Consider the following 14,392-nt stretch of genomic DNA (forward strand, 5'->3'; position numbering starts at 1 on the left):
AGAAGAAAAGTACTAAATCAGCTGTATTTCTTCCCCGTTCTGTTTCTATCTTCAAAAATTGTTCTAATGTTTCACATTTGATATTATTTAAGTATTTTTGTAGCTGTGAGCAAATACATTTGAAAATATTTTTGAATATTCTAGGACTGGTACTATGTAAGTGCTTTAAATTGTTGTCCTAAACATTTAGCTTTCATCTTTTATCATTATATTGATGGCCTTTGTTTACTCTAATACAGGAAAACCAAGTAGGCGTATGAATCATTTTAATAAGTAAATGACATTTTTATGGTATGTGAAAGATTTATTTTTGTTGTAGTTTGAATAACAGCATTTGTGGAAGCTTAAGTCAATTTTTAGTACAATTTATTTATTTTTTGATCTAGATTTATCAAGCAAGCTAGAAAGTTCAACATTTATAGCTGTGAATCATGTAGAAAATTTATTGCACGGATGATAAAAAGACAGGCATGTGGAAATGAGAATAATCAAATAACTTTGGTGTGTAATAAAGGGCAAGGGAATTGCCTTGTACCTCCAGTAATAAGAAATCAGCAATGGAAGTTAAACAAGTGTACTTATAGGGCAAAATGCTCTGCTTGTTGGCTTAAATTGTGTGTTCGTGCATTCTACTTACCTCCCTCTCTAAAACAAGGCCTTAATTTGATGTTGCCAAAATATATGCAAGGTTTGGATGTTTCTTTAAATAACACTCAGTCCCCATCATTGTGGCAAGCAAATGTGGAAACAAAATTAGTAATAGAAAAGCCACAAGAAGCAACTATGAAGAAAAGGCCTGTGAGGTCCAAGAATCCGAAATCTCAAGTTATAGCTGTTTCTTCTGGTACTAACTCTGATATTAAGAGACAGAAAATTGATTTAAAAGGGCCCAGAGTAAAACATGTTTGTCGTAGTGCTTCAATAGTATTAGGTCAGCCATTTGCCATTTTTCCCGAAGGTGAGAAGAAATGTGATAATCAGGAACAAGAAAATGATATTAAAATAGCTGAGGATAAGACAGCTAGTGATAAAAGTGAAGTTAAAAGTACTGTTTCCTGTAAAAATGATTCAATACCTAGTGAACCAGAGTCAAGTTGTAGTGATGGATCTTCTAAAAACTGCACCAGTGAATCTGTGGACTTTACCAAAAGGGAAAAACTATTAAGAAGTGTCTCCACTTTGCAAAGTTCTATACAGGTATGTACCTACTATTTTCTAATTATTATTTTTACCTATTGTATATGTTATTATATTTATATACACTGTGTCCGTAAAGTATGGAACAAATTCTTTTTTAGCTAAACAGAGCATTTTAAGAAATAATCCTGAAACACGTCGATTTTTGATTTTAATTTAGCATATTTTAAAATAATATTCTAATATACAGGTTGAATTACTTTCAAGTAATGACGTCACCGTCATTTTTTTTTTAAATGGAACACCCCCATATGGATTACTCTAGCTGAGCTGATTCCAAAAATGTATCACATGTTGATTCAAATTGATACAGGGTGGACAAAATACAATATATTTGTGTGTGTTCATAAAGTAACACGTTAGTTAAATTAACAATATTATCAAAAATACTTATTGTCTAGCGGACAGAATATGATGAAATACATGACTTTATAAATGTTCGAACTGCAGCCCTTGCTGTATTTGACAGTAACCCAAACGTTGTACAGATTCTGTTGAACCTTGTTTATTGTGTCTTGAGAAATATTGTTTATTGCTGTCCGAATTCTCTGTTGTAATTCTTGAATAATTGCTGTTTTCGTTTGATACACAACATTCTTCAGATGGCCCCACATAAAATTATCCAAAGGATTGAAATCTGGTGACCTCGCTGGCCATTCAATAGGTCCACGTCTACCAATCCACCTGTTCGGAAAAAATTCATCTAGGTACCTTCTAACATCTACAGTATAATGTGGAGGTGCACCATTCTGTTGAAACCATAAATTTTCATCAAAACCTCCAGGATTACGTCTGCTGGAAAAGAAATTACGTAAAGTAGGTACGAGGTACCCCCTTAAAAACTTAAGGTACGTTGCCCCGTTTAAATAACCTTCGAAAAAGTAGGATCCGATGATTATATTTCTTACAATTGCAGCCCACACATTTACCTTTTGCGAGTATTGTGTATGATGCTCACGCATCCAGTGGGGGTTTTCTTTTGCCCAGTATCTACAATTCTGACGGTTAACCTCGCCATTTAACGTGAAAGTGGCCTCATCAGAAAAAATAAAGGTTTTGTACCAAGAGAGGGTCTCGGTGGCAGTTATTCATCTTGCTTCGCAAAATTGCATTCTTCTATCGGGATCAACTTCGTTTAATTCCTGCACAAGTTTGATTTTATTAGGATGCCATTTTTCAAGCTTTAATAGTTTGTGTACCGTTGTTTTGCTAACACCGATATCGCGACTAACTTTACGCACAGAAGTGTGCGCATCTTCTTTAAAACTAAGTAAAACATCTAATGCTGTATCAGCATTTGCAGAGGGGCGACCTGATTTCCATGAATTTTCAACTGTACCAGTTTCTCGAAATTTATTTTCAATCTTACTGACTGTTGAACGCATTATAGGTCTTTCTGGATATTTATCATTAAACAAATTGTACACTTCCATCTGAGTTCGCGATCTGTCTCCATACCCAATCATCATAAGTATTTCAATTCTTTGCTTTACACTTAACTCAGTTTCTACTTCAAATTAAATCTAAGCAATAATTAAAACATTCACAAATACCAAAAATATTGTAGTACTAAACTGTCACTGAACATCAATAAATTACCAAACAAATAATGACATTTAACAAAAACATACTCTACTATGTTTCTTTTAAATTGATAAGAAATAATTTCTTTTCTATTCTTAATATTTTGCGTCACCCTTATCCCTAGATACATGTTACTAATGTTGACAAATGTTGTAATAACTTGAGGATCAACTGTTTCAACTTTAGTTTGTTTCACATATCATTGGTCCATATAAGTAAGCAATATATCTTTATACACTGTGATTCATTCCAAAAATAGGTAAAAAAAGGTCCCATTTGAATTCATCAACTAGTTTTAATTTTATTTTACTATTATTATACTTTATTATTTTATTTACATAGTTGCGTTAAGATTTTGAAATTTAGCGCCCCCTAGAAATGTTTGTTTTTATTTAAATGTTTGTATGTTTTACATAAGATACTCGAGATAAAAATTTAACTGGAATTATCTTATATTTTACTATTATGGTATACATACTATCATACATTGTGGACTATGTTAAAATTATCATATAAAACGATAATTATCATGTCTGGCAACACAGAATGTTATTTTAAACAGTGATAAAATCGATAGGAAACACTCAAGTTTCAATCGGTGTACTAGGAGGAAATAAGATTTTGATTTCTGTCTAATAAGTGGAAACATAATGCTAGTAACTCTGTTTTATCTCTCGCAAATTTTGTAATACCCACCATAAATTTTTTCTGTATCTGTGTATAGTAATGTATTGAAAAATTTTAGCATACTGTAGAAGCAAACATTTTAAAGCCAAAGTATATTAAATATTAAGCATCATATCTCTTAATTGACTTCATTTTTTTTTAAGATTTTGCTCTGTAAACCAAGCTATCATAGTTTCTATCACCTCTTTTAGATGTTTTTTAATTTAGGACACTCAGAGCCATATCTTTTGAATAAGATTTTTTATGTCAGTTGAACCCTAAATCCTAAACTGATTGCACAGCAAACTACGATTTGTGTACAGGCATTGACCTGTAAAAACAAAATACTTTTGGAAAGCTTTCCACACCTTGCCTCCACAATTTTTTCTCTTAAAGTGGTGAATAACATTAAATAATACTTTCCAGATATTCTTCTACCCTTACCCCGAAAATCAATCAATATAACTCACAAAAAACTGGGGCAAGAACTTGTCTAGCAGATCTTTGAACAAGAAATTTCTTAGGTCTTGGAGTAATGTATGTTTCTGGGTAACCTAGCACATATTGAACATGATACTTCTATTTTTGTATTTTCTAGTCAACATTCACACATTTCTGTATTCATTTGAGAATCTTTTTATCATGTCCTAATGGCAGTAAATTATTTGGTGGACGTGTTCATGAGACTGACACTGGCTTTTCTTGTCTTTTTAAACGTAGCCTAACGCCTTATTCACAAGGCAATGTACTGCACGTTTTTTACAGTATCCAGTCTTACTGAATGAGTTGATGGCATCTTCATTACCAATATAAAATAATAAACACCAATACACAACTTCTTCTTTCTCAGCCTCATATTTAGCCCTTCTTTATAAGTTCATTGTCTCACTAGTTCTAGGGTCTCGTTCATGCGATCTCTGACCACCGTATTTTATTTTCCTTGCGAGATGATTACCAAATCATCCGCATATCCAATTGTTTTGTGACCATTTGCCTTTAAAGTTCCTATTAGTCCGTCCATTACCAGATTACACAGTAGTGGGAACAGAACCCCCCTGTGGACATCCTCTGTCAACCCGGGCCAACACAGTCTCTCCAAGGATAGTGGTATTTATCACTCTATTCCTGAGCATAGATTCTATCCAGTTCAAACACATGTCTTCGACTCCTTTGCGTCTCAGGGCATTGGTTATGGATGTTATGGAAGTGTTGTCAAAAGCCTCATCTATATCTAAAAAGGCTCCCAGCATCACCTCTTTATTTTCAATTGTGTTTTCCACTTTTTCTATGAGTGTGGAGTGCTGTCTCTGTTGAATTCCCTGCTTTATAGGCATAATGTTCTTGATGTATTGGAGTGTGTACCAATTTTTCATCCCTAATATACCTGTCAAGCAGTTTCTCTAATGTATTCTATAGAAATGATATTAGACTTATTGGTCTTAGAGACTTTGCCTTTTCCCGTTCTCTTGTCCCTGGTTTAGGGATGAAAGTTACTCTAATCTCTCTATCCATGCTTTAGGTATGTACCCAAAGACTGCACTACTTCTGAGTACATTGCATATCCTGTTGTATAAAAGTTGCGGCCCCTTTGACCAGCAGTCCTTAGTTTGGTGTATGCTCCCTCATACATATTCTTCAAGAGCCTAACATACTTCTCAGGAGTCCATATCTCTCTCATACATCTCCATAGCTCTTGTCTAGGAACTGTGTCGTACGCCTTCTCAAGGTCTCTATCAACTGTCTCAAAGCAAACAAGGCATCTGTTGTATTCCTTTCTGGGATAAACACAAACTGTTTTTCTCCTATCAATGTCTCCTTAACCGTCGCTCTACAGTACTCTCCCAAATTTTCATTTTGTGGGACATTAACTTTATCCCTCTATGGTTCTTACAGTCCTGAATGTCCCCTTTATACAATGATACCATCACACTCTTTCTCCATGCATTGGGCACCCATCCTTCTTCCTCATATAACCATCCTACTCATCATTTGCCACACAATATCTGCTCTTCCTCTCCAAGAGCTTTCCAAACCTCCACAGGTATTCTACCAGGCCTTACCATTCTTCATCCTATTTAACGCCTCGACAACTTCATCTCTCACTATCCCCGGTATTACATTCTCATTTGGGATCCCGCATCCTCCGTCTCTCTTCTGGTGTTCTTCATTTAGCAACTTTCTAAAGTACTCATACCATATTTGCTTTATTTCAACATCGGCTCTTAACACTCTTCCATCTGCACTCTTAATCTGCCCCACATGGGTCAAGGCCTTTGATGACTTGTCCCTTACTTTGGCAATGCTGAATACCCTTTTCATCCCTCGGGTGTTTTCAACTCTTCATACAGCTGAGCAGACGATCTTTCCTTTTTAGCTTTCCTGAACAGTAGCTAGAGCGCGCTTTGCTACCTTGTATATCCTTATCTTCCTCTCTTTTAGACCTGTCATACCCCATTCTAGCCTTTTTCTTCTCTCTAACCTTCTGTTGCACTTCATTGTTCCACCACCAAGTTTCTTTGGTGGTATTGGTTTCCCACCAGTCATTTACCATCTCTTTTTCCTCAAGCTCTTCCAGCACTCTACTCTTAAAGACTATTGCCAACCTATTAACTTCCACCACTTTACTTTCTGGTAGGTCAAACCCTGGTGGTTTTTGGGTGATACAGAGAATGTGGCTATTTTGCTGTTCATTCATTGTGGTGGTCAACTCTTTCTCCACGGTGGTCGTTTTTGTTGTTTTCTGACTGTTACTGTAATATTTATATATGGTCTGCAATATTTCCCCTGTATTTCCGGTTTTACCTTTCTCATAATCCGTTATCTGTATTCAAGTTTTCTAACTTTTCCCTTACACAAAAGCAGTTGTTTTTTATTTTGATTTATTTGTCTCAGGTAAATTTTTTTTTAAATGATATATTGTTTTCCTGGCTTTAAGTGGTGGTTTGAAATTATTTCTTTCTAGCGTTTCGTCTGTGACTGCGGTAGAGGTAGATATTATTATAGGCGATCCGGCAGCCGCTGGATATGTGTATCTCTTATTATAAAATACTAGTCTGAAAGTCTACAGTCTTTGTTAAATTTAGGATAACTTTTTGAAGTATATCTATTCATAATATTAGTAAAATTGTTTTATACCATAAAAACTATTAAAATTCTAATATGTAAACACAAAGTTTATAAATAATTATATTATCTTTTAAACCTGTTAATTTGGTTGTTAGCTACACTAGATGATGTCATTGTTGTAGCCTTGAGTTTTCAAGTTTAAAAAGTTTATTGCACCCAGTTCATTATATATTGCGATTTCCGACTGGGTAAATCTTGGCTGTTATATATAGCTTTATAAGAAACAAATTAAAAAAATTATACTGACTCATCTAATTTGAAGATTATTATTGTTATATACAGGATGTCCCATTTTTTTTTTGAAAAATTAATGTTACACAAGAAGTTCAGGGTTTTAAACAATGGTATGTGGTGTTACGGGTTAGGGTTTAAAAAAAAGTCTGGGTCAATAGTTCCGAGAGTTAAATCAAAGCTCCGTTGTCATTCATAGACTTTATTAAAATATCTCTTGCTTGTTGTAATTATTTGATTCATTTTACTAGTGTTACAGTTATTTATTAATGCGTTTCAATACCATTAATTTATTTTTTTTTATTTGGTCCTGGTATACCCTTGTATCAAAGCGACGTCTAACCCTCTCATAGCAACCATAGCAACAATAAAGTCTGCTGAAGCTGCCATGTTGTTCTGAAATTTTGCCTGTAAGAACCTGATTGGGGTTATTGAGACCTATGTGGTGCTAAGACAGAGTCCGCGGCCGGGGTCGTCCCTCTGCACGGTTTCTCTACATTTTATTTGTGGATCAGAAGAATCACTAATTTCTGAGTACTCGTCTGATTTAGTCTCTTCTTTTTTATTCGCTCTAGTTTGGAGGAAATTCTGTCAGGTATGGCAGGACACCTAGATCATGCCAAGGCTATAATCCCTCAAGAATTTGCTAGCTCTCCGGAGCATTGCTTAGGCAACACTTTCCCCACTATACCATGTATCCCTTGAAATGATGGTATTACACTTCTTGATTAGGGAGTGTAGTAGTAGCAGCATAAATTTCGCCACATAATGAGTCAGTTGTGCGGCTGCGTGGTGATTTGTTGATTGAGCATGGTGTATGTGCATTTTGTGTTTGTATGTGTCACGTTTAAGCAACAAATGTACAGCTAATGACATAGCCGCAGACTATGTCATGTTCTCAATTGATCCGCGGGTTTTTATGGGGTTATACCTTATTCACATCCGTACCAGGGTCTTTTATATCCATATAACGTTCCATATCGGGGATGAGAACTTACCCACCCAGTCTTTTCTATGTGAAGTACTGCCGAGCTCAGACTCACAGTCTCAGGCCGTCACGGGTCTTTCTAGGCAGTTCCAGACATGTTCAGTTGAATTTAGGTTTGCACAAATCGCTCGCCAATATCCAACGTGCAGGTATGCCTGGTCTCGCACAAGAACAAAATGCTTTCCAATAATTGACAACAGAAATGTCACATGTTCCTTGTGGACCTTCCTAATATAACGATCAGCTAACTCTATGTGGTCTTTTACCACCTAAGTGTGAGACAAGTTACAATTTATATTATTTCAAAATTTAGTTTGTTTTTTATAGTTCATGTATAAATTTCGTTCATTTTTCATCACTTGCTTCAGCCCATGTTTCTCCTCTCACTTGTCCCATATTTGTCTTGGTCTTCCTTTCTTATTTCTATCCTCGTTTTCCATATCCGTTTAACTGGTCTGGGGTCTTTCATTCTTTGAAGATGTCCCACCAACTTTTTTCTATAAATTTTATATTTCGCCCATGTTTCGCAAATATAGTAACTGCATAAAAACTCACATTGGAAATGTGGTTTAAATTTTTTTGTTTATTTTAATAATTAATTAACTTTTTTGGTTATAAACATTTTTTAATTTAGAAAATCTCATTTCAAAGATCAAATATTTTCAAGAAAGTCGACTTTAGAACGTTTTCATCTAGAAAGCATAGTTTTTCCACAATATTAAAATGAATGAAAAAAGTCGCGTTTTTAGCTTAAATGTTAATAAAAAATCATTACGCAGTAAAAATTTCGTGACTTACGAGATGATTGACTTCCCCCAGATTTTTAAATACTTCGTTTCCTGGTGTAATAGCAGTAGGTCTAGGATGTCAAGAATTATACAAATGAAATATAGAGCACTTTAGTAGAGCACCTTTACGTGAAGAGTATCCTCCAGTCTATATACCTATTTCTTGTAACAATTTCTTTCATATGGTACGGATACTGATACAGACATAGGAAATCGATGTAACAGAGAAGAGTGAGAGAGTATTAACTTTTACCTTATTAGTTGTATTAATTCACATGTGGAATGTACTGTACTGTTATATTTGTAAATTTTTTGTTTATTTCGACTAGTATATTTACGTTTGCTTTCAGCCCAAAACTGATAGGAAGAGGAATCTCGTAGACCCACAAACAGCCATACTAATCGATTTCTGGGATGGATTCGACCCAGAAGTAGTATCTCAATATGGATTTTGCATTATCGGATCTGAGCGATTTACCATGCCATCGATATGCTTTCTTTGTGGAAGCGCCGGAAAAGAATCCATGCTATACTGCTCCATTTGTTGCGAACCTTATCATAGTTTTTGCTTGGAGCAATTTCAAACTGTACCTATCGATAAAGGCTTAAAGTATTATACATGGATATGTCCTAAATGTACGACATGCAACGAATGTAATAAAGTTGACAGGCTAAAAGTTAACTGCCAGAAATGTTTAAAATCATATCACCCGGAATGTTTTAATTCTAAATGGAATAGCGAGGATAAACCATCGGTAAGTCGATTATTTATATATGGTCTGTAATTTTTCTCCCTTATTTTCGGTTTCGCCTTTCTCACAATCCGTTATCTGTACTCAAGCCTTCTAATGCTAATATGAAAATACTTATTTTTTTAAAACATAATGACGGTATTAGATTTTTGTTTCGATACAGGGCAGCGACAAGCCGCTTATACGTATTTCGACCTCTTTAGGTCTCCTCAGAACGGTATAGCCACTGCTCTGAACCAAAACAAAAATCTTTCCCGTCCTAGACAATAGTTATCAAAAAAAAAAAACTATTTTAGCTGGTAAATTCTCTTATGGATTATCCTTATAATGATATAATAATAATTTTAAGAGGTGACTCATGAGACTTATCGTACATTTGCATTTCTTGGTTCCTGGTTTTTTTGGAAGTGCAATAAACTCAGACTTCAGATATTCTGTTGGTATTTCTTCAGAGAAGTTCTGCTTGTATATTATCGCGTCCTGCTGCTATTCCATCCTTTAGCTGTGTTATTGCAGAATAAACTTTCCTTCAATATTCTTGGTTCATCATTTACCTCTTCTTCTAACTCAAAGGTGTTATCTCTTTGGTCTTCAAACAGTTTCTTTAGGTTTTCTCTACACGTTCTTATTTTCCTCTGTTTATCCAAGATGATGTTTCCGTGAGAACCCAACCGGATTGTGGTCGGAGGATATGTCCGCTCCTGTATAACTCCATATGTTTAATCTACGTTTAGGAAATGTGAACAAGGTATTTGCAATATTTTTATCATGTCTTTTAGTCAGCTTTAAAACATTGTCAATTTGTCTGTAGAAGTTATCTATGGTGTCTTCATCCTCGTGTGCAGTGGATGCATATCTTGGATTATATTTATTTTACGTTTTAAATGAGAGTTAAGACACAGCATCAATACTCGATCAGAGTAGAGAATAAAGTTACAAACAGATTTTTGAGAACTCTTATCAACTATAGTGCCAATTTACTGCCTATGATTTTAGTTGTTGTTACCGGTAATACAATGTTATATTTCTGTGGTGTTACATTTACCTGATTCAGTCCACTGTATATTGCTAAGCCCCAATATGTTAATCTTTATTCTGCACATTTTTGACACAGTGTTATCTAGTTTGCGTGATTGGTATAAACTTATTACGTTCCATGGTCCAATTTTCAAGGCTATAGAGTTATTCTTATTGACCGAGAAAGGGCAAACGTTTCAATATGAAGGCCGTAAGTTTGATTTTAGTATGGGAAATAAACTCACAGAAAAACCTATTTTTTAACTGATTTTTTTTTGTGTTTTTTAGTATTTGTTCAATAATTCAAAGATTTGAAACTAGCATTATCTTATGTAAAATTCAATTACAAAACTTTTGTGTCTGATACAAAATTATTTTAAAACCAATAGTTCTTACGATATATGCGAAAAAATGCAAAAAATATCGAATTTTTTAAATTTTGTTTAATAAAAAGTTAAGCCATTTTTACAACTCACGCATGGTGAAATTTTCATTTGTAGTTATATTTTGGAGCAATTTATTAAAAAAACTGCGTTTATATGTTTCACACAAAAACTTAAACAGACACCTCGTGGACTATATGTACATTGTGACTATCGTACTTTATCTGTAGAATCTCAATTTTCTTCGCATCTTTTCTTCTTCTTTCGCTTCTCTATAGGATCTATAACCTTTTTTTCTTTTAGGATGTATAACCCTTGCTTTTTATTTTACCTAGCTTGCTGGGGACCTCCTTGTGAGGCTCGACCTACAGGTTGGAAAACCGAGTTATGCGATCAGAATGATCCATGCGCCTCTAGTATTATTTACTATTTAGTTTTTTTGGAAGTGCAATAAACTCAGACTTCAGCTAATCTGTTGGTTTTTCTCTAAAGTACTTCCGCTTTTAAAGTTGCTGCTGCAGTATTCTTGGTCCATCATTTACCTCCTCTTCTAACTCGAAAGGTGGTATCTCTTTGGTCTTCAAACAGTTTCTTTAGGTATTCTTTCTGTTGAGTAAGTATGTAGAAGTATTAAATAATCCTTTATATATATATATATATATATATATATATATATATATATATATATATATATATATATATATATATATATATAATATTGTGCGAACGAAAATTTACGTAGAGCACGTGTATTCTCGAAGTGAATTGAAATTATGCTTTTAATTAGCGAGGGAGAGAGAGAGGGAAGTGGTTAAGATGCTATGCAGTTACACAATGTTGCCGGGATGAACTGTTCCGCACGAAAACTGATACCGGAGTACTTGAGAGGCCGGGATGTACCTACTGCCCGGGACGGGAACCGAAAGAGGAGTCTAACACAATATGAGAGACCGGGATAACTGTCCCTCGGGAACTAAAAGAGGAGTCTATGAATGCCGCCCGAATCCAACATTTTATAGGAAAGAGCGACCCGCCAGGTTCCAACTGATACTTTTACGAAGAAACTGCATAATAATCAAACAATAAAGCTAAAGATTTATTGATTTTTTACGAGTTTCGAAAACAAATAAACATTATTGACTCAATTCTAGATAGACATAAAACGGTTGGTACTAGGACATAAAACGTTCATGACTAGTTGTTTTCGTAAAAATGATAACTTTTATATCGAGAAGAGAAGAATTGGCGGTAATATAATATCAAAAAACGGACGAGACAAAACTCGTTTCATTTGAGCTGAGATATATCGAAAATAAGTAGAATATCTGTTCGTGTTTTAATAATAATTGTAACAAAAATAATGAGGGATTATTGGTGATATGTTAAGACTAAAACACTTGCCTCGTTGTTATTTTCCTCTATTTGTCCAAGATAATATTTCCGTGAGAATCAGTTAGATTTCCTTTCTGTCTCCGGCTTAGTCCAGCCGTAAGTTCTTTAACTTTCCTCTCTACATTGTGACTATCGTACTTTAAGTCTAGATTCTCATTTTTTCGTATCTTTCCATTGCCTTTTTTTCTTTACGAGCTATGCAATCAAAATGATCCAGGCGCCTCTAGTATTATTTACTATTAAGTGATACACGTCACCGACATAACATAATCATTGAATTGTTAGCTTTAATAATAATATTAATATCCTCCCAAATAATTTGTACTTCTTTTTAGGTTTGTTCAAAATGTGTGAAATGCAAAAGTTGTGGAACACCAAACATAACAAAATTTGTTGGTAATTTACCTTTATGTATGAGCTGTTTTAAATCACGAAAAATGGGAAAGTTTTGCCCTATTTGTCAACATTGCTATGACGAAAATGAGTGTTGTTCAAAGGTAAGCATTATCGATTAATTTTGAACCTGTTTTTATTTGAAAATGCTTTGTTGTCAGTGATTAATCCATTCAGGACACGTTTTGCAAGTTTTGATGTGCTTTAAAATATTTTTGTCATTATCATTCTCTAATCCTTGTTTCGTTGCTCTTTGTTATTTCCCCTTTATTAATTGCCTAGAGAACTAAATCTGAAAAACTGGTTATTAGTTTACTTTAGTATAAAAGTGAAATTGCATTACATATTTATTTTGCTTTAAAAAAAAAACCAATTTAAATTGGCCTCGACAATGCTTAGACTGTCATGATGCCTTGATTGACGTCATGGCGTGCGAAACAAAAAAATCGTTTCTGTTTTTACGTGTATGGTTTCAATAATGTATTTCCGCAAAACATTTTGAAGTAATTATTGTAATCTATATAAAAACTTTATATTTATATGGAAAACTATAACTTGCTGTCTATAACTTAATTTACTATTTTCCAATTAGTTATATTGATAAAATAATAATTTATGAGTTGAAGTTATTTTGGTTTTATGATTTAAGATTTAATCTAAACTTTTACATCCCGAGTTGCGCCAAATGTAGGCAACTTACACGTACTACTTGCAGTGTTGCCTGAGTTTCAATATAATCATATAATTGTAGATGATGTGTCTATGATTTTCTATCAATCCGCTAATGTTGGTATATTCTTATTGCTGATTTCTTCTTTTAGTATTGGCAACCACTGCTACATTCTGTTGACGAATTTGGTACACATTTATTTTTATTAAGATGAGAGCTGCTCGTTGATTTTTCTCTTTTTGCTGTCTGTTTCTTTCGTGACTCTTGATGCATCTTTTCATTGTACTCTGTGCTCATTGTCTCAGGATACAAAAAAATACCGATTGACAATAATGGCCTGGGGCAATGCTTCGGAGAGGCATCAATTTCCTCTAGTCTTAATAGGAAACGCAAACAATTCGCAAGCACTGAAAAATGTACATCGAGATTCTTTACCAGTTTTCCATCAGTCTCAAAGGAGTGCATGGATGGACAATACCACTTTTAAAAACTGGTTTTTTGATTGTTTTGTGGCAGGTGTAACAAATATTTAAAAGAGTGTGGGTTGCCAATTAATTCTGTCCTAATAATTGCTAATTCTCCTTCACATCCCTCAGTAGATGTGCTGGTCAGTGGGGACATTACCGTCAAGTTTTGCCGAAGAAAATCAAGAAGTTTTAGAAGACAGATGTTAAGCACAGTCCTAGAAAATGAAGGAGAACACGGTGTAGTTGAGATTCTCAAAACATTTAATGTCAAAACTGTAATATACGAGATTGCATAATCTTGGGCACAAGTGACTAGAATCAGCTGGATAAAATCTTGGGAAAAACTGTGGAAGGGTGTATGCGACTTGCCACAAAATTCAATTCAATGAGTGAAGAACTGTAAGCCAGAACACGACTCGCCAGACGATGTCCAGCAGTAAAAACTTTTGGAAATGTTCCAAATATTAACGGCTGCTCTGAAGTCGATGAAAGTGACATTAATCTGTGGTTAGGGGCAGACAGAACGAAGATATGTGCAGAAAACTGGAAGCATTTGAGATGTGGCTATATCGGAGAATGCTTAAGATCCCGTGAACTGACCGGGTCACAAATGAGGAGGTCCTCAGAAGAATGAATAAGAACCGAGAGGTACTGACCACCATCAAATCTCGAAAGTTACAGTTCTTCGGACATATTATGCGAAATGAATCCAGATATGCTCTCCTTTAAGCCATCCTG

At 34.6% G+C, this 14,392-nt stretch overlaps 1 protein-coding gene across 2 annotated transcripts in view; it reads left to right on the plus strand.

The window, feature by feature from the left end:
• trx (histone lysine N-methyltransferase trithorax) overlaps nucleotides 1-14,392 on the plus strand; it is a 41,096-nt gene that overhangs the window by 2,064 nt on the left and 24,640 nt on the right. For both annotated transcript variants that reach the window (XR_011952099.1, XM_072545759.1), the window contains exons 3-5: nucleotides 387-1,197; nucleotides 8,931-9,335; nucleotides 12,460-12,621. Coding sequence is in view for 1 of the 2 variants with exons in the window: in XM_072545759.1 (XP_072401860.1) it covers nucleotides 387-1,197; nucleotides 8,931-9,335; nucleotides 12,460-12,621 (1,378 nt within the window). In the remaining variant the exon portion in view is untranslated. The remainder of the gene's footprint in view (nucleotides 1-386; nucleotides 1,198-8,930; nucleotides 9,336-12,459; nucleotides 12,622-14,392) is intronic.

The sequence above is a fragment of the Diabrotica undecimpunctata genome, chromosome 10 (genome assembly GCF_040954645.1).
Source record: "Diabrotica undecimpunctata isolate CICGRU chromosome 10, icDiaUnde3, whole genome shotgun sequence".
Lineage (NCBI taxonomy): Eukaryota > Metazoa > Arthropoda > Insecta > Coleoptera > Chrysomelidae > Diabrotica > Diabrotica undecimpunctata.